Source organism: Sturnira hondurensis, unplaced genomic scaffold (assembly GCF_014824575.4).
Source record: "Sturnira hondurensis isolate 20B ecotype Veracruz unplaced genomic scaffold, ASM1482457v3 Scaffold0017436, whole genome shotgun sequence".
Classification (NCBI taxonomy): Eukaryota; Metazoa; Chordata; class Mammalia; order Chiroptera; family Phyllostomidae; genus Sturnira; species Sturnira hondurensis.
In genome coordinates, this window is record NW_028090067.1 from 2444957 (window position 1) to 2464557 (window position 19601).

General features: G+C 45.7%; 2 protein-coding genes and 1 long non-coding RNA gene across 11 annotated transcripts in view; 2 read left to right on the forward strand and 1 right to left on the reverse strand.

Annotated features, from left to right (window-relative positions):
• Positions 1–7284, forward strand: part of CHD4 (chromodomain helicase DNA binding protein 4) — a 28449-nt gene extending 21165 nt beyond the window's left edge. For 4 of the 7 annotated variants that reach the window (XM_037068208.1, XM_037068210.1, XM_037068213.1 and 1 more), the window contains exons 33-40: positions 17–146; positions 454–525; positions 1055–1192; positions 1447–1555; positions 1667–1799; positions 5479–5677; positions 6593–6756; positions 6919–7284. In XM_037068208.1, the coding sequence (XP_036924103.1) occupies positions 17–146; positions 454–525; positions 1055–1192; positions 1447–1555; positions 1667–1799; positions 5479–5677; positions 6593–6756; positions 6919–6936 (963 nt within the window). In that variant the 3' untranslated portion in view covers positions 6937–7284. The remainder of the gene's footprint in view (positions 1–16; positions 147–453; positions 526–1054; positions 1193–1446; positions 1556–1666; positions 1800–5478; positions 5678–6592; positions 6757–6918) is intronic. The other 3 variants (XM_037068207.1, XM_037068209.1, XM_037068212.1) reach the window with 1 other exon arrangement.
• Positions 7285–7340: 56 nt separating this feature from the next.
• On the reverse strand, positions 7341–8362 carry LOC119002345 (uncharacterized). Its single transcript, XR_005069725.1, has 2 exons — positions 7917–8362; positions 7341–7719 (listed from the first exon to the last, which is right to left on the reverse strand). It is a non-coding gene; the product is annotated as an uncharacterized LOC119002345 (long non-coding RNA).
• Positions 8363–8424: 62 nt separating this feature from the next.
• NOP2 (NOP2 nucleolar protein) lies at positions 8425–19520 on the forward strand. Of its 3 annotated transcripts, none has more exons than XM_037068215.1 (16): positions 8425–8561; positions 8827–8936; positions 10736–10781; positions 10961–11049; positions 11225–11463; positions 13002–13057; positions 13170–13327; positions 13429–13628; positions 13777–13866; positions 15505–15592; positions 15669–15809; positions 16385–16524; positions 16656–16745; positions 16907–17029; positions 17153–17381; positions 18749–19520. In XM_037068215.1, exons 2-16 carry the CDS (start codon positions 8831–8833, stop codon positions 19390–19392), a joined length of 2439 nt encoding a protein of 812 aa, XP_036924110.1. In that variant the 5' UTR covers positions 8425–8561; positions 8827–8830; the 3' UTR covers positions 19393–19520. The 3 variants fall into 3 exon arrangements, with proteins under 3 accessions (XP_036924110.1, XP_036924109.1, XP_036924111.1); XM_037068214.1 differs by having other exon boundaries at positions 8427–8561; positions 18743–19520; XM_037068216.1 differs by having other exon boundaries at positions 8449–8542; positions 18743–19520.
• The last annotated feature ends 81 nt before the right edge of the window (positions 19521–19601 follow it).

A 19601-nucleotide genomic window follows, 5' to 3' on the forward strand; every position in this document is an offset into this window, starting at 1 on the left:
TTTTTCCCCTTTGAAGTGTCCACAGCCCCCTGCCCCTGCCCCAGAGGATGAAAAGGTGGTTGTTGAACCTCCTGAGGGAGAGGAGAAAGTAGAAAAGGCAGAGGTGAAGGAGAGGACAGAAGAACCTATGGAGACAGAGTCCAAAGGTATCCACATTTTCAAGCACTGCAGATCCCTGTGTAAACCAGATACTCTTGGACCTCCAGCCAGGCTGTAGAGATGATCAGGAAGAAGTGACACACTAAAGAATCCTATACCCTTGTTTAAAATTGTGGGTGTGGGTGTGGGCCCCATCCCACCCCCGCCACTCCCTACCCCTACTCCACTTTAAGACATCTTTTGAGACTTGAATCATAAAGATTTCGGTTTAGGATTGTTCCAGTTGGATATAGTCTGGAACAGAGGAGGCCATTTTTCTTTAGATACACTCTTAGTGTGATCTGTTCCCTCCAGGTGTTGCTGATGTGGAGAAGGTAGAGGAGAAGTCAGCAATGGACCTGACTCCCATTGTGGTGGAGGATAAAGGTGGGTGTTTGGAGAAGCTGACTGTGGTTTAGAAAGATTCTAAAACTAGAAGCAAGGACTTTATCTCTGGGACACCCCCCTTCCAACCCCCAACCTTCATATCCACACTCATATAGCCATTATAGCAAGTTAAGACTCCTATTTGTCCCCACACTTAGTTGTCACTGGGCTGGTGGCACCTTTTCTGGGTTTGAGAAACACCTGTGTGGAAAAAGGGTGGAAGTGGCCCTGGCTGGTGTAGCTCAGTGGATTGAGCATGGGCCTGTGAAGCAAAGGTTGCTGGTTCGGTTCCCAGTCAGGGCACATGCCTGGGTTGCAGGCCAGGTGCCCCAGTGGGGGGCACATAAGAGGCAACCACACATTGATGTTTCTCCCCCACTCTTTCTCCTTCCCTTCCCCTTTCTAAAAAATAAAACATTTTTTAAAAAATTTTTTTAAAAGGGTGGAAGTGGATACCTTATAGCACATAGTGCTGCGGATAAGGGCCACAGTGTCTGGAGCTGAGATTTTTCTTTTGCATATCCTGTAGAAGAGAAGAAAGAGGAAGAAGAAAAAAAAGAGGTGATGCTTCAGAATGGAGAAACCCCCAAGGAGCTGAACGATGAGAAGCAGAAAAAAAATATTAAACAGCGTTTCATGTTCAACATTGCAGATGGTGGTTTTACTGGTATGAAAATGAGGGGCCCATTGGGGTTAGAAGGACCTGAGGTAAAGTTACAGGAGTTGTTAGAAACCAGAGTACAGAGACCTCAGCTAGAGGAGGGAATGCCAGGCTGACTGCATAGTCCTCTGGGCTCCACGTTAAAAAGCCACAGGCATACTGTTAAAGTGGTATTGAGGGGCAAGAATGAACAGCATGTTGAATTCTCACAGTTGTTTGCCTTTCTTTTTCTCTTCAATCTTCCCGAAATTCCTCTTTAGAGTTGCACTCCCTTTGGCAGAATGAGGAGCGGGCAGCCACAGTCACCAAGAAGACTTACGAGATCTGGCATCGACGACACGACTACTGGCTGCTGGCTGGCATCATAAAGTATCCTTTGCCTCCGTCTGGGTTGTGATTCTTGGTGAAAGTTTCTGAAGGTTGCACAGATTGAGGCTTTTACTTTCCTTGTTTTGTTTTTCCTGAGCAATTTTCCAATAGTCATGGCTATGCCCGGTGGCAGGACATCCAGAATGACCCACGCTATGCCATCCTCAATGAGCCTTTCAAGGGTGAAATGAACCGTGGAAATTTCTTAGAGATCAAGAATAAGTTTCTAGCACGAAGGTTCAAGGTGAGCAGGGTCAGAGGGGATACCATGTTGAAGTAACAGCTCTTAAAGTACAGAAGGGTCTACAAAGGAAGGAGTCTGTGCATTCAGTGTTTTATTTATTGTGTTCTTCTGTGTACTTAATTTTTTGTGTTCCATGAAAGGTTTTGTTCCCAAGTATCTTCATTATTAAAGGTCAAGACATACAGACTTGGAAATTAACCAGCTGTTCAAGGGGCTGAAGATGACTGACTGATGAATGACACAGGCTCTAGTTTGGGTGTGTTGGGAGAACATTGTAGGTTAGACTTCAGAAAGATACAGAGGTGGGCTGAATTGGATCTCTGAGATGGTAGGGGTGCCAGTGGGCTAGTGATACTTTTTCCTGAGTCTGAGAATCTGTGTGGATAAGGGGTGGAGTGGATGCAAAAAGGACATGCAAAGGTAGAGTTTCATTTTCAGAATAACTAGGGCTAAGAAGCCCAGAGCTGAAGGGACTCTTTCTCAGAAGTTCAGCAGGTATGTATTGAGGGCACTTTGTTTGCAGACCATCAAAATAGGAAAATGGGATGCCATGAAGGGGAGACAGACATGTGGCTCTAAAGCCAGATGCAATCGGGGGAGTAAAGATTGTACACTAATAAACCTTCAAACACTATGTGCCAAGCGCTGGGTGGCACAAAGATACAAAGACAAATAAGGCATAGTGCCTGTTCTCAAGGAGCTTTCAGTTTAGAGGCAGATGTGTGATAAAATGAATGCCATTCTGACTGCTGAATCCATAAGAACGTTCTCCAAAGGGAATCTTAGAAGCTGGGAGAGAGTTCAAAAATGGCTGCGTAGGGAAGGTGGCATTGGAATTAAGTTTTTATGAATGTAATGAAGATTGTTGAATAGAAACAGAATGCTGTTTGAACTAACAGGGATTAAATTGGGCAAAGACATAAAGGCAGCAGAGCTTAGGGTGTTTGGAAACAGCAAGTTAGCCCAGTTGGGTTATAGAAAACACTTATGAGAGATTGGAGAGTTAAGAGCTAGAGGGTAGTAGTTGGTTTCTTGGCACCAGATAAGAGCATGGACTTCACCTTATAGTTAATGGGTACTATTGAAAGTTTATGAAGAGTTTTGATGTGATCAAGGGGAATGGGAACAACACTCATGAAATTAGAACTGTCAAGTAGGCAGTCATGAGGTAGTCAGGGTTGGGCTGTGATGCTGGTTGGGGAAAATGAAAAGGATAAAGGAAAGGAAATAAAACACCAAAGAGTTTAAAGAATTTACTTACTTATTGTAGGGGTCAGCAAACCTTTTAAAAGGCCAGATAGTAACTATTTCAGGCTTTGTGGGATATATGGTCTCTGTTACATATAGTCAGCTCTGTCACGTGAAAGCAGTCATAGGTGATAAATGAATAAGCACGAATGTGTTCCAGTAAAACTTGATTTATCAACACTAAAGTATGAACCTTGTAATTTTTTTTAATCCTCACCTGAGGACACTTTTTTGTTGCTTTTAGAGAGAGAGGAAGGGAGAGAAAGAAACAATTTGAGAGAGAAACATAGATTGGTGGACCAAACCCACAATATAGGCTTGTGCCCTGATGGTATTGAACCCATAATCTTATGGTTATGGGACAAGACTCCAACCACCTGAGGTATGCTGGCCAGGGGTATATAATTTTTATTAAGTGTTACACACTATTCTTATTTTGACTTTTTTAAACCATTTTAAAAACCATTCTTAGCTCTTTGGCCATACAAGAACCGGGAGCAGGCCAGATTTGGCCCTTAGGCCATAGTTTGCCAACTGGACTTCTGGATTTGAGATGCAAAGGAGTAAGACTTCATTGAAGCTTTGAGCCTGAATCACTGAGAAAATTTAATTACCACTGGCAGATCAGGGGAGCGAGGAGAGGGAACAGTTTGTAGAAAAGAGCAAATTCAGTTTAAGGCAAGTCATTTGGTGTTTCTCACAAATAAACAAACTTCCCAGTATCTCTGTCACCATAAACAAGTGAGATCAAAGAAATGATCATACATGAGTGGAATCAGAACAATCAGTGCTTGATCTGCAGGTTTGAAAAGCATCAAATTGTTTGCATATAGGTTCTGGCTGACCTAGAAGAGGAAAGATCTTTTGGGAGAATGCTTTCAAAGATTAGCAGCTCAAGCCAAGGTCTGATCCAGGAGAAGGCTCATAGTTTAGGGCAGGAGGGAGTTGGTGAAGGAGATGGTGTCTTGAAAGTAGATTTTTGGTCTGTTTGGGGGTAAAGTAGTAGGCTACAATGGAGCCAGATCTTGTGGAAGAAGCAACAGCCCATTGTCCTCACACCGTTCTTTTTCATGCCCCCCTTCATAGATTCTTTTTAAGAACCAGTGGATACTTGAGCAAAGTAAGTCTCATAACTTGTGAGTCAGCATTCTCCCTTTTGAAATCTATTTCAAAGAACTTTTTGCACAGTTCTATCAGACAATAGTAGAAGAGTTTGTTGCAATATAATTTGTGGTGTTGGGGCCTAGAGGCAACCTAGATGATTGGCATTGGGAGTGTAGATAGATAAATTGTGATTCACATCGTGGAGCACTGAGCAACCACTGAAGAAACAAAATACATGTGATACAACAACATAAATGGATCTTTAAGAAGATAGGTAGTAGGGAAAGGAAGAAAATTTTATATAAAGACTCAGTAAACACACATTAGAAGGGTCACTTATTGGTGAAGGAAGGGAATGGGAGTGAGATAAGGAGACAGGGGAAACAAAATAATTTTAAAGAGTAAAACAACTTAAATGATAATGATACCGTAGGTATAGCCACAGGATGGACTACTGTGCAGCCATTAAGAATTGGTACGCCCTGGCTGGTGTGGCTTAGTGGTTGAGTGGTAGTCTGCGAATCAAACGGCCACCCGCTGGTTCCATTCCCAGTCAGGGCACAGGCCTGGTTGCCGGCCAGATGTTTCCAATAGGGGGTGAAACGAGGCAACCACACATTAATGTTTCCCTCTCCTTCACTTCCTCTTGAAAAAAATAAGTAAAATTCTAAAAAATATAAAAAATTTGTAATAGCTCTGGCTGAGTGGCTAAACTGGAGTGCTGTGCCATATACCAGACTGGGTTCAATTCCTGGTCAGGGCACATACCTAGGTTAAGAGTTCAATGCCTGGTTGTGGTTGAGGCAACTGATGGATGTCTGTCTCTCATTCATTGTTTCTGTCTCTGTCCCGCCCCCCTGCCCGTCTGTATCACCCTCTCTTCCTCCATCCTTTCAAAATCAATAAAGATATCCTCAGGTGAAGGTTACAAAGTTTTTTAAAAAGTGCAGTTAATAAGATGCTTACTGTGTAACTTTGAGTGAAAATATCTGTACATGTAACTTCAATTATATAAAACATCTATGGACAGAAAAACTTCAGAATGTTAACAGTATCTCTAGGAGGTAGGTTTATTTGTAATTTTAATTTTTTATATTCTTTATTTTCTGAATTGAGTTTTTATCACTTTTGTATAAGGGAATCAATAAAGAGTAGTTTTAAAAACATGGACCTGTGAAAGAGTAAAAAAAAAAAAAAGGAATATGCAGTGGTGAACTGCTTGGGTGTGAAGGAGCAGTCAGTAAGATTTTTAATAGGTTCTGAGGGGCCCATCAGAAGTAAGTGAAGTATTAGTCCAACTCCCGTCTCCTTTTTATCCCTTGTCCAGCTCCTAGAACAAGCCCTGGTGATTGAGGAGCAGCTGCGGCGAGCAGCTTACCTGAACATGTCAGAGGACCCCTCTCACCCTTCCATGGCCCTAAACACCCGCTTTGCTGAGGTGGAGTGTTTGGCAGAGAGTCATCAGCACCTGTCCAAGGAGTCAATGGCAGGAAACAAGCCTGCCAATGCGGTCCTGCACAAAGGTAGCCAGTGGCTCCCCTGCCTCCTGCTGACTCCTTTCTCCTTTGCCCCTCCCCAACACACATTTCTTGTTCCAAAACCTTTTTCAGAATTGTTTGGGAGTTTAAGATGTCCTGGGGATCTGTACCTTCCTTCTTAGAGGCAATCAAAGACAGTTTTCTTTGCTTCTTTTAACTCTTAATATATTCAAGTTCTTAGAAGTGGAAAGCAAACCATAATAATATAGTGTCATCTGGGATACTTTAGAGAGGTGATTTAAGATCCAGTCAAATTCTAGACCCCTTTCATTATTTTGTTTCTAATTAAAGTTGAAACATTGTGAGGGAGGTGGAGGTTGAAATGTGGAAAGGAAAGCTGTTTTAAAGGAGAGGAAGATAAATCCAAAAGGTGGAAAGATAATGAGAAAGAAAACAAAGGAATAGGCTGCTTTCAAGAAAGTAGAGACATAGAGACAAAAGGACATTGAGAGTAGGTGACTTTAAAAAGCATAGATAAAACATGGTCATGGGGGTGTGAACTACAGCACAGGGAATAGTCAGTTATACTATAACAACTATGTATGGTGTTAGTTGGGTACTATACTTACCAAGGGGTTAGCTTTGTAAAGTATTATTGTTTAACTACTACACTGTATACCTGAAACTAACAATATTGAATGTCCACTGTAGTTGAAAAATTAAAAATAAGGCATAGAATGGGCAGTTGCAACTACAATGTGAGGAACAGAAATTTGAGGAATAGGAATTTGAGCATGGTAGAGGCCAGGTCAGTTGACTCTGATAAAGGACCATACTCTAGCACTCCAGTACCTCAGTCAGCTTGGTCACTGAGAAATCACAGGCAGGGCACAGGTCGACTGTGGTAAAGAGGAGCTTGGTCCTGACCACCACACTCACCACGTTTTTTTCTTCCCTCTGCAGTTCTGAAACAGCTAGAAGAACTGCTGAGTGACATGAAAGCTGATGTGACTCGACTCCCAGCTACCATTGCCCGAATTCCCCCAGTTGCTGTGAGGCTACAGATGTCAGAGCGTAACATTCTCAGCCGCCTGGCAAACCGAGCACCTGAACCTACTCCACAGCAGGTGGGATCATTGTCTTCTGGCCCCCATTCCAGCAGAGCCATTCTGGAACTTGTAACTCTTTCTCTAACTGGGCAGGTGGGGCTGACTTAACAGAGTTCTCTTGGGATCTGGTGAATACTTTCAGTCTGCAATTCTGACTCTCATGGCTCTCTTTTTCCATAGGTAGCCCAGCAGCAGTGAAGATCCAGATTGAGGATTACCACCTCCACCACTGAGCAGTGACCTTCCTCACTTTCCCTCGCCCAGCTTCTCCCCTGGGGGCCTGAGAGACCCTTTTCTTCCTTCTGCCCATCTTCCACGTTGTAAAGGAACAGCCCCCAGTGTACTGGGGGAGGCGGGTAGTGAGGGGCAGTGGTGCCCTTCCTGCTGGAGAGACATGCAGCAGTAGCGCCGGCGCCATCTGCAGGGAGCTGGCGGGCTGGCTGGCCTTCTTCTGGGCCCTGGCTTTCCCCACCGTAACAGCTGTTACACAAAAACTGTTGTGGGTTCCTGCCAGGCTTGAAGAAAACGATCTGAATTTCTTTGTTCTTTTGGTTTTGTTTTGTTGATTTATTTTGTGTTTTCTTTTCTCCTTTTTTGGGGTATTCAGAGTGGGCTGGGCCCCTGGGTGAGACACAGCTACCTCTGTTGGCATCTTTTTAATACCAGGAACCCAGCGGCTCCAGTCACGGCTAGAATTAAATAAAGTGGAAAGAAAAAAAAAATAGAAAAGAACCAAAAGCATAAAAATAAATCCACAGCAAAATTTCTTGATGAAAATTGAAAATAAAAGTTTCCTTGTATTTTAGTGCTCTGGTTCAGTGTGGGTGTAGGTGCAGGTGGATGAATGTGTATGACTGGAGTTCTGGGAAATGTGTAACTGAAAACTAAAGGTTTCCTTATGTTCTGAGAATCGACAAAAGAGCCATCCAGTATGTGCATGCCCTACGTGCTCTGGACCAAGGAAGACGGCTAGTTTTCCTCCTGTGGAAAATAAGAGGTTCAAAAAATTACCTGGCTTTATATTGTATACTACCATTTAATGGCTGAGGAAGTGGACTTTTCTGGGCTGTGGATTTCTCATAAAAATATCTGCCTTCTAGAGTGAGTCAGAAAGGTAAATCCAATAAAGGGCTTGGAACAGTTTTTAAACAGCTACTAGGCACTACCTTAGTATTTACCTGAAGGCTGAAAATTTTTTCTTGGTCACTTGGGTGAAGTCAGGATGCAAGATGTCCTTCCGGCCGTCCAGATCTGAACCTAGGCAGAGAGAAACCTTACCTGACAGGCTGAGCAGGGGTGTTCGGGGTCAAGAAAGGGTTCTCTAATCAAAGAGTTGGGAGTTATTGGTAAGGGGTCCCGGGATTCCGTGGTCAGAGATTGGAAGAAGGGTGGAGGGTGCCACGAGGAGGGCCCTGCCAATACGCCTTGTTTTCAGGTGAGGGGGTGACTTTCAAGTACAGTTCCCCTACTGAAAGCTGCACTGAGGCCAAACGCCAAGGCTACGAAGTATGGGCGAGGAAGCTGAAAACGCCTCCCCCATTGCCTTTGTCCTCTCCAATTTCGAGTAGAGCGGTCCGCACCGGAATTTTCCCCGGCCGCACCGCAGGCAGCTCCACACAGGTTCCCAAGGAAGTTATGTTCCGCTTACTGCCGCGGGCCGGAAGAGGCGGGGCTACAAGGATTTCTTGGCGCCTGCGTAAAACGTTTCCCGTGGGAGGGTGGTATCCGAAAGCTAGTGTTGGACTGCACGTGGAGTGGTTCCGGTGGTACGGAGGGAGCGTCTTGGGCCTGGGCCTGTTCTCAGGTGAGCTGAGGCTTCGGAGGTTTGTGGAGGACATTTGAGAAGGGAGCACTAACTTGGGCCATATGTCCCTCCCTATGTCCCATTGGGACGTTGTACAAATGGCGTGGGGTCCGAGTCTCTTCCTAGAATGGAGTTTGGTCAGGCCTGGAGGGCATGTTGGGGTTGCTGAGTTGAGGTTCTGGTCGAGGTGATACCTTTTTCCACTCTAATACGCCAAGACTGCGGTCTTCCTTTCCATTTCCAACACGCGCGGCTCACTTCATCCCGTTTTTGTTTTACCCCAGTACCATGGGGCGCAAGTTGGATCCTACAAAGAAGGAGAAGCGCGGGCCGGGCCGAAAAGCCCGGAAACAGAAGGGCGCGGAGACTGAACTCACCAGATTCTTGCCTGCAGGTAAGGGTCAGGCATGCTTTCTGATTTCTCCAGCGTTTATGCCGCTTTTTAAATTTGTATTCATAACCCCTTCAGTTTTTTAGTCTCTGTTCACTTACTGTTGTTTGGAATTTTCCCTTTATGAGGTATTACTAGTAAGTATGAATGAAACACTGTCATCAGCGTTTAGAATTTAGGGAAGATGCGACAGGGACACAAGTACCCATACAGGAAGAGGTGTGGTTTAGCATTGAGTTTAAAGAAAGGGAGGAATCCCGTGCAGCTAAGGTCACTAGAACGTAGATTAAATTTTAAGAAACTGGGTTTTGAAAAACGGGTGGTACTTAAGCAAGTGGAAGTTGGGAAGGAGATAGTCCAGTCACTGAACTGCATTGTGGAGGAGATGGAGCTGAGAATGCATAGATCTGTTTCCCACATGGCGTGTAGCCAGTCTATTGCATGGAAGACTGGGTGGGAGAGAAGAGTGGACAGGTAGTTTGCAGTGCATATTGGATAAAAGATGCAGTTCATTGAGGTACACATTGTATTCAACCTTTTGGACACATTGTACCACTTTATTCTCTTAATGCCCTCTGAGAAAAGCACTGTTAAGGAAATAGATGCTGAGAGGGTAAGTTGCACATAGTTACTAAATGATGGGGCTAAGATTTAAACCTTTTATTTCTTGGAGAATGTATGAAAAATAGCAGTTGTAGAGGTAAAATCTGCACTGGTTGGTAACCAATTAAATCGAGAGTAAAGGGCCGTGGCTGGTGTGGCTCAGTGGATTGAGTGCTGGCCTGTGAACCAAAGGGTTCGAACCAAAGGGCCGTGGCTGGTTCGATTCCCAGTCAGGGCACATGCCTGGGTTGCAAGTCAATTGAGAGTAAAGGAAAAGACAGACAAAAAGGTAACTTTTGAATATGTATTATCGGAATGGTGATGATGTTGTTTATTGAAATCAGAAGTCTTGCCCTGGCCAGGTAGCTCGGTTGATTAGAGCTTTGTCCCAAAATGTAAGGTTGCAGGTTCCATTCTGGGTTAGGGCACATACAAGAATCAACCCATGAATGCATAAATAAGTGTAACAACAAATCGAGGTTTCTCCCTCCATCCTTTCTCCCCCCCCCCAAATCAATTTTAAAGAGGAAGCAAGAAAAAAAATCAGAACTTTGGAGGGAGGCCTATTTTGGATTTGGTTGCTGAACAACCAGGTGGAGATCATCTCCTTTACATTTCTTATCCATCTCCTGGTAAAGCACAGTGCAGTGAACTAGAATCAACTCCCTTTCATTAATGTGCTCACTCCTTCCCCCCTTTTTTGGGGGGGCATTTATTTATTTATTTATTTATTTATTTTAGAGGGAAGGGAAGGGAGAGAGACATTGGTCAGTTGCCTCTTATATACACTTCAACCAAGGATTGAACCCACAACCCAGATATGTGCCCTGAACTTTCATTTTGTGGAATGATGCCCAACCAATTGAGCCACACAGGTCAGGGCCCTACTTTTTCTTTTTTAATCCTCACCAGAGGATACATTATTGTTGATTTTAGAGAGAGGATGGGAGAGATAGAGAGTAAAAGAAAAATTGATCAGTTTCCTCTTATAACTGCCCCCAGACCCAGGATCCAACCTGCATCTTAGGTGTGTGCCCTTGACTGGAGATTGAACCCACAATCTTTTGGTGTATGGGACAATGTTTTAACCAACAGAGCCACCCAGCTAGGGCTCTTTCCCGCTTTTATTTCCTTTTCCCTTGCTTTTTTTTTTCCATGTCCCCTATAATCTGGTTTTGCCTCTTTTTTTTTTTTTACAGCTGATGATGAAAATTCTAAGAGGCTGTCTAGTCGTGCTCGAAAGAGGTGAGTGTGCCTGTCCAGACTTATGTAGATTAAATTAATACTTTTTTGTCTTCAGCCACGTGGTGTTATATGATCATGCTGATAAAAAGGGCTGTTTGGGAACTGTCAGGTTTCCTTGTGATGGGAAGTGGCAGAACCTGGGAGTATGCTCCATTCCTTCACTCCTTGTATCTTTTCAGGGCCGCCAAGAGGAGGTTGAGCTCTGCTGTAGCCCTTGAGATGAATAAGTGTCCTGGGGCCAAACCATTGCCTGGAAAGCTACCAAAAGGTCAGTGAAAATAGGAGCTGGATGCTTCTTGAAGAGTCCTGTGGGTTCTGGGTAGGGAAGGGTTTGTTGAACATGTCTGGAGTGGAAAGAACACTAAAGGACATTCCTAGGGGTAGAAAGTACTGGCTCCATCAGTGTGTGACTGCCATCAGTCCAGGATTCTTTAAATTCTTAGGGATCTCTGCAGGAGCTGTCCAGGCACCTGGTAAGAAAGGAGCCCAGTCCTTATTTAATAGTGCTCAAGGCAAGAAGCGCCCAGCACCAGCCCATAACAGTGAGGAGGAAGAGGAGGAGGAAGACTCTGAAGAAGATGGTGTGGGAAACCAGGAGGACTTCTGGGGCTCTGAGGACAGTGATGCTGATATGGTTGATGACTATGGAGCAGGCTCCAACTCAGAGGATGAAGGTGAAGAGGTGAGTTATCTTTCTGGGTATTCAGGAAGGGATCTTTGCCTTATAGACTTTCCAGATCCTCAAGACAGGGATAAGCCTGAGTGGAGAAAAGGGATTTCAGTGTTCCATCACTGTTTTTCTCTTACCTTATGTCCTTTCAGGGTACAAGGAAGTTTAAAAGAGCTGTAGAATAGAGCATTTTAAAACACAAGAATACTCAGTGCTGATAAGGATGTGGTAAGGTGGACACTTGTTTGCCAGCTGATGGGAATAGAAACGCACACGTGTTTTTTATAAGGCATTTGGTATCTGAGAACTTTAGAAACTTTTTCTTAAAAAAAATAAAGATTGTATTGATTTATTTGGGGGGGGGGGGCGAGAAGGGAGGGAGAGAGAGAGAAACATCAATATGTGGTTGCTTCTCACACACCCCCTACTTGGGACCTGGCCTGCGACCCAGGCTTGTGCCCTGACTGGGAATTGAACCAGTGACTGTTCGGTTCACAGGCTCCCACTCAGTCCACTGAGCTACATCAGCCAGGGTGAAACTTTTTCTTAATCTCGCAGTTCCATTTAGGATGTGATCCAAAATGTGGGCAGATTTGTGTATGGGGGTGTAAGAAGTTACTTACGTATTCCACAATTTGTATATGAGTATGTTATTAGAAAAGTTTAAGGCATGCTCCCAGGAGCATGCCCATGGACCTTCCCCCTCCCCCTCTTCCCTGCCAGGTGCATAACTTTCCCTTTCTCCCCAGCTCCAAGGGCCTTTCTTCTGCCTGTGTAACTTGTTTACTGAGCCTGTGCAGGCTGACTGGCCCAATTCTGTTACCTCCGTAACTTTGTAAATGAACTTTCTTTTATAATTTGAAAAAAATTCAAGTAATATAGAGTTGTGTAGAATAAAAAGGGGTGCAAATCTTCCATTTGCACCCCTCTCCCACAACCCCCCTTCTCTCTGCAGAGCTCCTCTTAGGAGATTTTCAGCCACTGTGTGAACTTGAATACCAAAAACTCTGGAAAATTCCAAAACACCGAATAGGCATAAGTAAACTATGATTTATTCATATGTTAACATTTGGCCATTATGTCTGAATATGCTTGTGGTCTATGAATGAGAAAAGGCAAGAAACAAATTTGGAAATGCATCATGATTTTAACTATGAAAAATAGAGTAAGTCTGGAATATGGCAGAAAAGGTGTCCAAGGGCAGTTTTTGTCCTTTGTGTATACATGTGGGTGTATACACCTACATGTTTCAAACAACCCTTGGCTTTGTAGGATTCCCAGCCAACTGAGTCATGCCAGTTAGGGCTGTTTTAACTTTTTGATAGAAAGAGGAATACAAAAATAAATAGAGCAGTATAATAAACATTTAAACTCATTATTTAGTTTCAACAGTGGTCAATATTGTGCTAGTTTTATATTTACTTCGGGTCTGTGTCACCTTTTGAGAGCAAGTGGTACATTTTATTTGGGGGGAAAATAAAGATAGAAAGTGCTAGTGGGTTGGTGGGAGGGCAAGCTTTGCATCACCAGCTCCTTGTATCTTTTTTCAGTTGCTGCCCATTGAAAGGGCTGCTCGGAGGCAGAAGGCCCAGGAAGCTGTTGCTGGGTGAGTTTTGGAAATTTCAGGATGGAAAGTAAGTTAGTAGCTGAAATGGTGAGGGAGAAAGGAGGTGTGTGTTTTGTTCTTTGAATCACTCTGTTTCTGAACCTGTTTCTAGGGGCCAGTGGAGTGAGGAGGAGACTGATGAAGAGGAGGAAGAGGAGGAAATGTCCCCTGAGTCAGGACCCCAAAAAGACAAGATAGATGAGGATCTGCAGATCAATGTGGATGAAGAGGAGCTTTTTGTGCTGCCCCCTGATGGAGAGATGGAGCAGGATATCCTTCCAGTGCAGTGGGATAAAGGCTGGGGAAAGGTGCTTGCTAATGGAGAATACCAGGCCCTGGGACATCATGGGACAGATCCTTGACAGGTTCACATGCCCAGACTCCAGACTTGCAACGAGTTCACAAGCGCATCCAAGATATAGTGGGAGTGCTGCGTGATTTTAAGACTCAGCGGGAGGAAGGTCGGTCTCGAGCTGAATATGTGCACCGGCTTCAGAGGGATCTGGCCACTTACTACTCCTATGGGGACTTTTTGCTTGGCAAGCTCATGGACCTCTTCCCGCTGTCTGAGGTACTGAATTGCTGGTTTAATGCCCCTTGTGCTTTCCTTTCGTCACTTCTCTTTTACGCTGTATAGGGGAGGCAGGCAGCTCCCTTGTGCTTTTCAGGTTGAACTCCTTGGCCAGCCTGACTTGCTCCCTGCCATTTTGCTTTCCCAGCTGGTGGAGTTCTTAGAAGCTAATGAGGTGCCTCGGCCCATCACCCTCAGGACCAACACCTTGAAAACCCGGCGCCGAGACCTTGCTCAGGTGAGGGGTGGATTTTGAGGTTTGCTTATCTCTGGGAGGTACTGACTTCTGTCGACCACAGAAGCTCCCTTATCCCACCCTGACTGCGTGGGGTCTTAGTACCTTGTTGGTATAGTGTGATCCCAGGAGGCAAACGGGTATAGGCCTAGCATCATGCTGGGTGTGTCTGACTGGCTCAGGCCCTAGGGTTTCTGTGAAGTGGGAAACTAGTTGAGACATCTGGATCAGCATAAAAATGCCACGTCAGAAATCAGAAGGAGTTGTTTGCCATTTAGATTATTGAGAAGCTGGTGAATCATTGAGAAACTGTGATTCCTGCTTCCAGAGAAAGACACCGCAGGTCCTGACGGGGTAGCTCAGTTGGTTGCAGTGTTCTCCCGATGCGGTGAGGTTATGGGTTTGATCCCCAGTCGGGGCACATACAAGAATCAACCAGTGAAGCCCTGACTGGAGTGGTCAGTTGGTCAGGAGTTGTCCCACAAAGCAAAAGGTGGCTGGTTTTGGTCCTTGGTTGGAATGCGTACCCAAGGCAACTGATTGATTTTTCTCTCTCACCCTCACTTCTCTCCCTCTCTTTATCCCTCCCTTCTCCTCTCTAAAAATAAGTTAAATCTTAAAAAAAAAATCAACCAGTCAATATGTAAGTGGAATAACACATCGATGTGCCTGTCTCGCTCTCCCCCCTTCCTGTCCCCCTCCCTTCTCTTCCAAAAATCAATAAAGAAATTTTTAAAAATACACCATACACGCACAAAAAGTGGTTTAATGTCACTCTTTCCAAGGGTTCAGGGCCCCTAGTTAAAAGACCCCTGTGTCTAAAATTCAGTTCATCCATGTGTTTTGTATCTCCTGGTGCAAAGATAAGCTGGTAATTATCTTTATTATTACTATTTTTTTAAAGACTTTATTTATCTTTAGAGGGGAAGGGAAGGAGAGAGGGAGAGAAGTATCAATGTATGGTTGCCTCTGGTGTGTCCCCTGCCGAGAACTGGCCTGCAACCCAGGCATGTGCCCTGACTGGGAATCGAACCGCGATCGTGTGGTTCGCAGGCCCGCGCTCAGTCCACTGAGCTACACCAGCCAGGTATTATTACTATTTTTAATCCTCACCCAAGAACACGTTTTTATTGATTTTAGAGAGTGGAAGTGGAGGGAGAGAAGCATTGATGTGAAAGAGAAACATCGATTTGTTGCCTCCTATATGCGCCCCAAGTAGGATTTGAATCTGCAACCTTTTGGTGTATGGGGCAATGCTCCAATCAGTTGAACCACCTGGCCAGGGCTTGATCATTATCTCTAATGTATTCTAACCAATAGGATTAAGTTTTGGTTTTGTAAGGGGACTAAGTCTCTTGGAAAATCAGCATCCACTTCTAGGAAATAACAGAACAGGTGCTGGCAGTCTGTGTTATTGGAATGGAGTTCAGACCTCGAGTTAGAGTCTAAGGCTAAAGCAAAGGACACCAGGTGGGGTGGGAGAAGGGAAGTTGCATTCAGTGAGTCTGTGATGACTCTGTTCTGAGAGCTCTAGGAGTTGTGCCATGGACTTCCTGGTAGGACTGGGTTTCGTATTTCCATTTGTTTTCTGGGTATGGTAACCTACAAGGTTTTAAAAGTCTTCATTCTTCTTATCTTAAGGCACTAATCAATCGTGGGGTTAACCTGGATCCCCTGGGCAAGTGGTCAAAGACTGGATTAGTGGTATATGATTCCTCAGTGCCCATTGGTGAGTGTTCCTTGCCCAGTAGTCCTTGCGCCCCTGCCCTGGTCCCAGCTTGTCATGGACAGGTCCTCTTCTACAGGTGCTACTCCCGAGTACCTGGCTGGGCACTATATGCTGCAAGGAGCCTCCAGCATGTTACCTGTTATGGCCTTGGCGCCCCAGGAACATGAGCGGATCCTGGACATGTGTTGTGCCCCTGGAGGAAAGACCAGCTATATAGGTATGAGGAAGACAGGCAAGGGTAGGGTTTGTTTGGGTCTTAGCTTTTGGAAGTAAGTGGGGTTGGTGACTGGCTAGCACTCAGGAGACAGTGAGCAGACAGCTAGCAGAGTGGTGAGGAGCACAGACTCTGGAGTTGGCTGAGGTCCAGCCCTGTGGGTACCACTTAGGACCTTGGGCAAGCTCTTGATTTTCTAGTCACCTGTAAAATGGCATGGTGATTGTGCGTGGGTTGACTGTTACATTATATTTGGGTTGTGGGGGTTGAGGTGCGTATATCAAGGTCCTTGGCATAGTAATCAGCCACAGCAATAACCATTTTTGATTAAGCTGTTATCACTTGAAAACAATAATCTGAAGGACCAGAGGAAAACACATGTTCATGAGCTTGCTCATTACCAGGGGTCAGTGCAGAGTGGGGAGACCCCTGCAGTAGGCAGTAGGCAGAGCTTATTAGGAGTGAAGTTTTTCTTGAGGTGCTGAGGCTTTACCTGTGGATTCCTGGACAAGAGCGTGGCTAGCAAGTGTAGGGGCAGAGGAGCTGGCTGCTGAGCACTGTACCCTCCCTCCCCTCAGCCCAGCTGATGAAGAACACGGGTGTGATCCTTGCCAATGATGCCAGTGCTGAGCGCCTCAAGAGTGTTGTGGGAAACCTGCACCGGTTGGGAGTCACCAACACCATTATCAGCCACTACGACGGGCGTCAGTTCCCCAAGGTGAGACTCCCCTCTGTGCATCTCTCCTGAGGTGTCTTCCAGTTCACCTGCCCTCTACCTGACACAGCATGTTTAGACTTGATGCAATATAGGTGACCATAAAAGCTGATTAACCTTTCCTTTTTCCCCAGGTGATAGGGGGTTTTGACCGAGTACTGCTGGACGCTCCCTGCAGTGGCACCGGAGTCATCTCCAAGGACCCAGCTGTGAAGACCAACAAGGTGAGGAGCTGGGGTTGGGGTGGGGTGGCTGAGAGGCCTTGGCTGGGCCTTGTGGACCTGGAGGGGCGGTGGAGGGGCACTCTGGGCAACCAGTAGGTCACTTGTCTTTCTGAGGCTACTTTCTGAAAATCTGACCCCCTTGTGTCTCCTACCTGGAACAGGATGAGAAGGACGTCCTGCGCTGTGCTCACCTTCAGAAGGAGTTGCTCCTGAGTGCTATTGATTCTGTCAATGCCACTTCCAAGACGGGAGGCTACCTCGTCTACTGCACCTGTTCCATCATGGTGAGGCCTCTGCTGTGGCAGAGCTTCGGGAGAGAGGGGCTGGAAGACGGTTTGCCCCTCTCAGGGAGCTCCCTTCACCTGCAACTCTGCTTTTCCTTCTGTTGTTGTCCCTGACATATCCAGGTGGAAGAGAACGAGTGGGTGGTAGACTATGCTCTGAAAAAGAGGAACGTGCGGCTGGTGCCCACAGGTCTAGACTTCGGCCAGGAGGGTTTTACCCGCTTTCGAGAAAGGCGCTTCCACCCTACTCTGCGCTCTACCCGCCGCTTCTACCCTCACACCCACAATATGGATGGTTTCTTTATTGCCAAGTTCAAGAAATTCTCTAATTCTATTCCCCAGTCTCAGACAGGTACGTAATCTACTGTCCACCCATCATCCCTGCCTTTGCTCTTTTTTTGCCTTTCAAGAGACCTTTGTAGTGTGACTCCAGGGAAGGGAAGAATTTCTGCCTTCCTTGTCTCCGCCTTTGTCTGCTTGGGTATGAGAAGAGCCTCCTCACATCCCAGCTAGACTTGTTCCTGAGCTTGGACCCCGTTGGAGTGTGATGGAGCGTTCCTGGGGATGGGGCCTTTCCCTTCCTTCTCCCGTGTTTGAGCTTGTTTGGCACTGAATGTGTGCCCAGTGTGGGTTGTGGTTTCTCTTTCTTCTTGGCCCAGGGTTGTCTCGCTGTTAATGCATCTCTGCTGTTCCAACATTGTCAGCACAGGGTTGGCATAAGACTCCTCAGAACAATCAGTTCTCTGAGCCCATCACACTAATTACAGATGGTTTTCTCAGCCATCTTGAGGAGTCTGCCCTGGGTCTCAAGGGGAAGGGTGCAGTTTTCTGAAACAGGCTTAGAGCTCTGTATGCTGGGAATGTGACCTGGGTGTAGTTGGGAGAGGGAGCAGTGAGTGTGTCTGGATGCAAACTGCATGATTTATTGAGTTGACTTTTTCCTTTATAAGGAATGCTCCTTACAAAAGTCACATCTGAATGTTAACAAGAACCTGAATAGTTAAAGTTTGTTGTGACTTTATTTATGTTTTTAAAGATTTATTTATTGATTTTAGAGACAGAGAGAATGAGGGGGAGAGAAACATTGATTTATTGTTCCACTTATGTATGCATCCATTGGTTGCTTCTTTTATGTGCCCTGATCAGGGATTGAACCCACAATTGCCATGTTTCAGGACAGTTTAGACCAATTTAGCTGCCTGGCCAGGGCTGTTGTAACTTTGAAAGTACACATTTAATATGTCAGTACTCATTAATGTCTTACTAGCTTGTTTCTAGTTGTGTGAGCCTTCTTATTTTCCTGTATCTCATCAAAGTCCACCAGGAAAAAAGTCCTTGATTTAAAAAAACAAAAACCAAAAAACCTACCAAAAACCAGTGCTTCAGATTTACTCAGGATTTATCTCAGAGTGTCTGGCTACCTGCTGTCCTCAAGGGGGCACAGCTTCCTCTGAAACCTTTTGGCCCAAGGATGGGTAGTAAACCCTTCTCTTTACTGCAGGGTTCAGACAGGACTTGAGTGAAGGTCTGGCCATGTTAGACCATGTGAACCCAGGTAGTCTGCTCTGAGGCACTGCTGTAGTTGTATGGAGCGCCGGCAGTGCCCAGTGTTCCCAGGCAGTTTGCTTATTTTAATGCCTCTACTCGTCTCTACCACTAATGATCAAAATCCAGTGATGAGGCCCTTTTTCACAAAACAGTCTTTAATTTTGGCCCCAGGAAATTCTGCAGCATCCACCCCTACAAACCCAGACTTGCGTGACCTGAAAGGTCGAGTGACCCCTGAGCCTGAGAGCAGCAGCCAGCCTGCCACGAAGGCCGAAGTGGCTGTGAAAGCAGAGCGGCACTTGCAGAAGCGGCAACGCCCCAAGAAGGCCTCTTTCCAGAAGCAGAATGGCATCCCCAAAGGGGCAGACTCTGAATTGTCCACTGTACCTTCTAGCACAAAGGCCCCAGCTTCCTCCAAGCTCCAGGGTAGTAGGCAGCCAGCTGAAAAGGCCGAAGTGACAGTAGTGGCCAGGAAACCAAAGGTGACTGGGATAAAAAAGCAACAGTCACCCAAATTGCAGGCTTCCAAGAAAGTTCCCTCCCTGAAGCAGAATGCTCCTCCCAAGGGAACAGATGCAGAGATACCTGCTGGTTTTCGTCTCTCCCAGACTCTGGCCACTCAGAAGGCTGAGAACTGTGTTCAGCCCTTTGGGAAGACCCAGGGGGCTAAGAAGGAAAAGCAGCAGTTGCCACAGAAGACTTCCAAGAAAGTTGCCTTCCCAAAACAGAATGGTACCCCCAAGGGACCGAAGACTCCTGCCATGTCCTCCCTTGGTTCCAGCCAGCCCCCACCAGCAAAGAGGAGAAAATCTTAGTCCAGGTGGATGGTTAAAACTAGACTGGGCTGGCTCCTTGCTGTTGTCACTGGGTCAGAAACCTTACCTCTGTGAGGATGGCTTTCCCACTATGCCTGTGAAATTTAATATACATTTTGCAATCTCTGGTCACTTGTATTTTTTTTGAGGGGACTGGGTACTGGCTTTGCTGCTTTAAAGGTAGAGATGGGAGGGTGGGACAGGGATCC

What these genes read in the sequence shown, in the direction of transcription:
- NOP2 (XM_037068214.1), top strand. Translation starts at nt 8,831, where the DNA reads ATGGGGCGCAAGTTGGATCCTACAAAGAAGGAGAAGCGCGGGCCGGGC. An exon ending in AGGAAAGACCAGCTATATAG is followed by an intron (nt 15,810 to 16,384) that starts GTATGAGGAAGA and finishes CCCTCCCCTCAG; the next exon opens with CCCAGCTGATGAAGAACACG. An exon ending in ACTGCACCTGTTCCATCATG is followed by an intron (nt 17,030 to 17,152) that starts GTGAGGCCTCTG and finishes TGACATATCCAG; the next exon opens with GTGGAAGAGAACGAGTGGGT.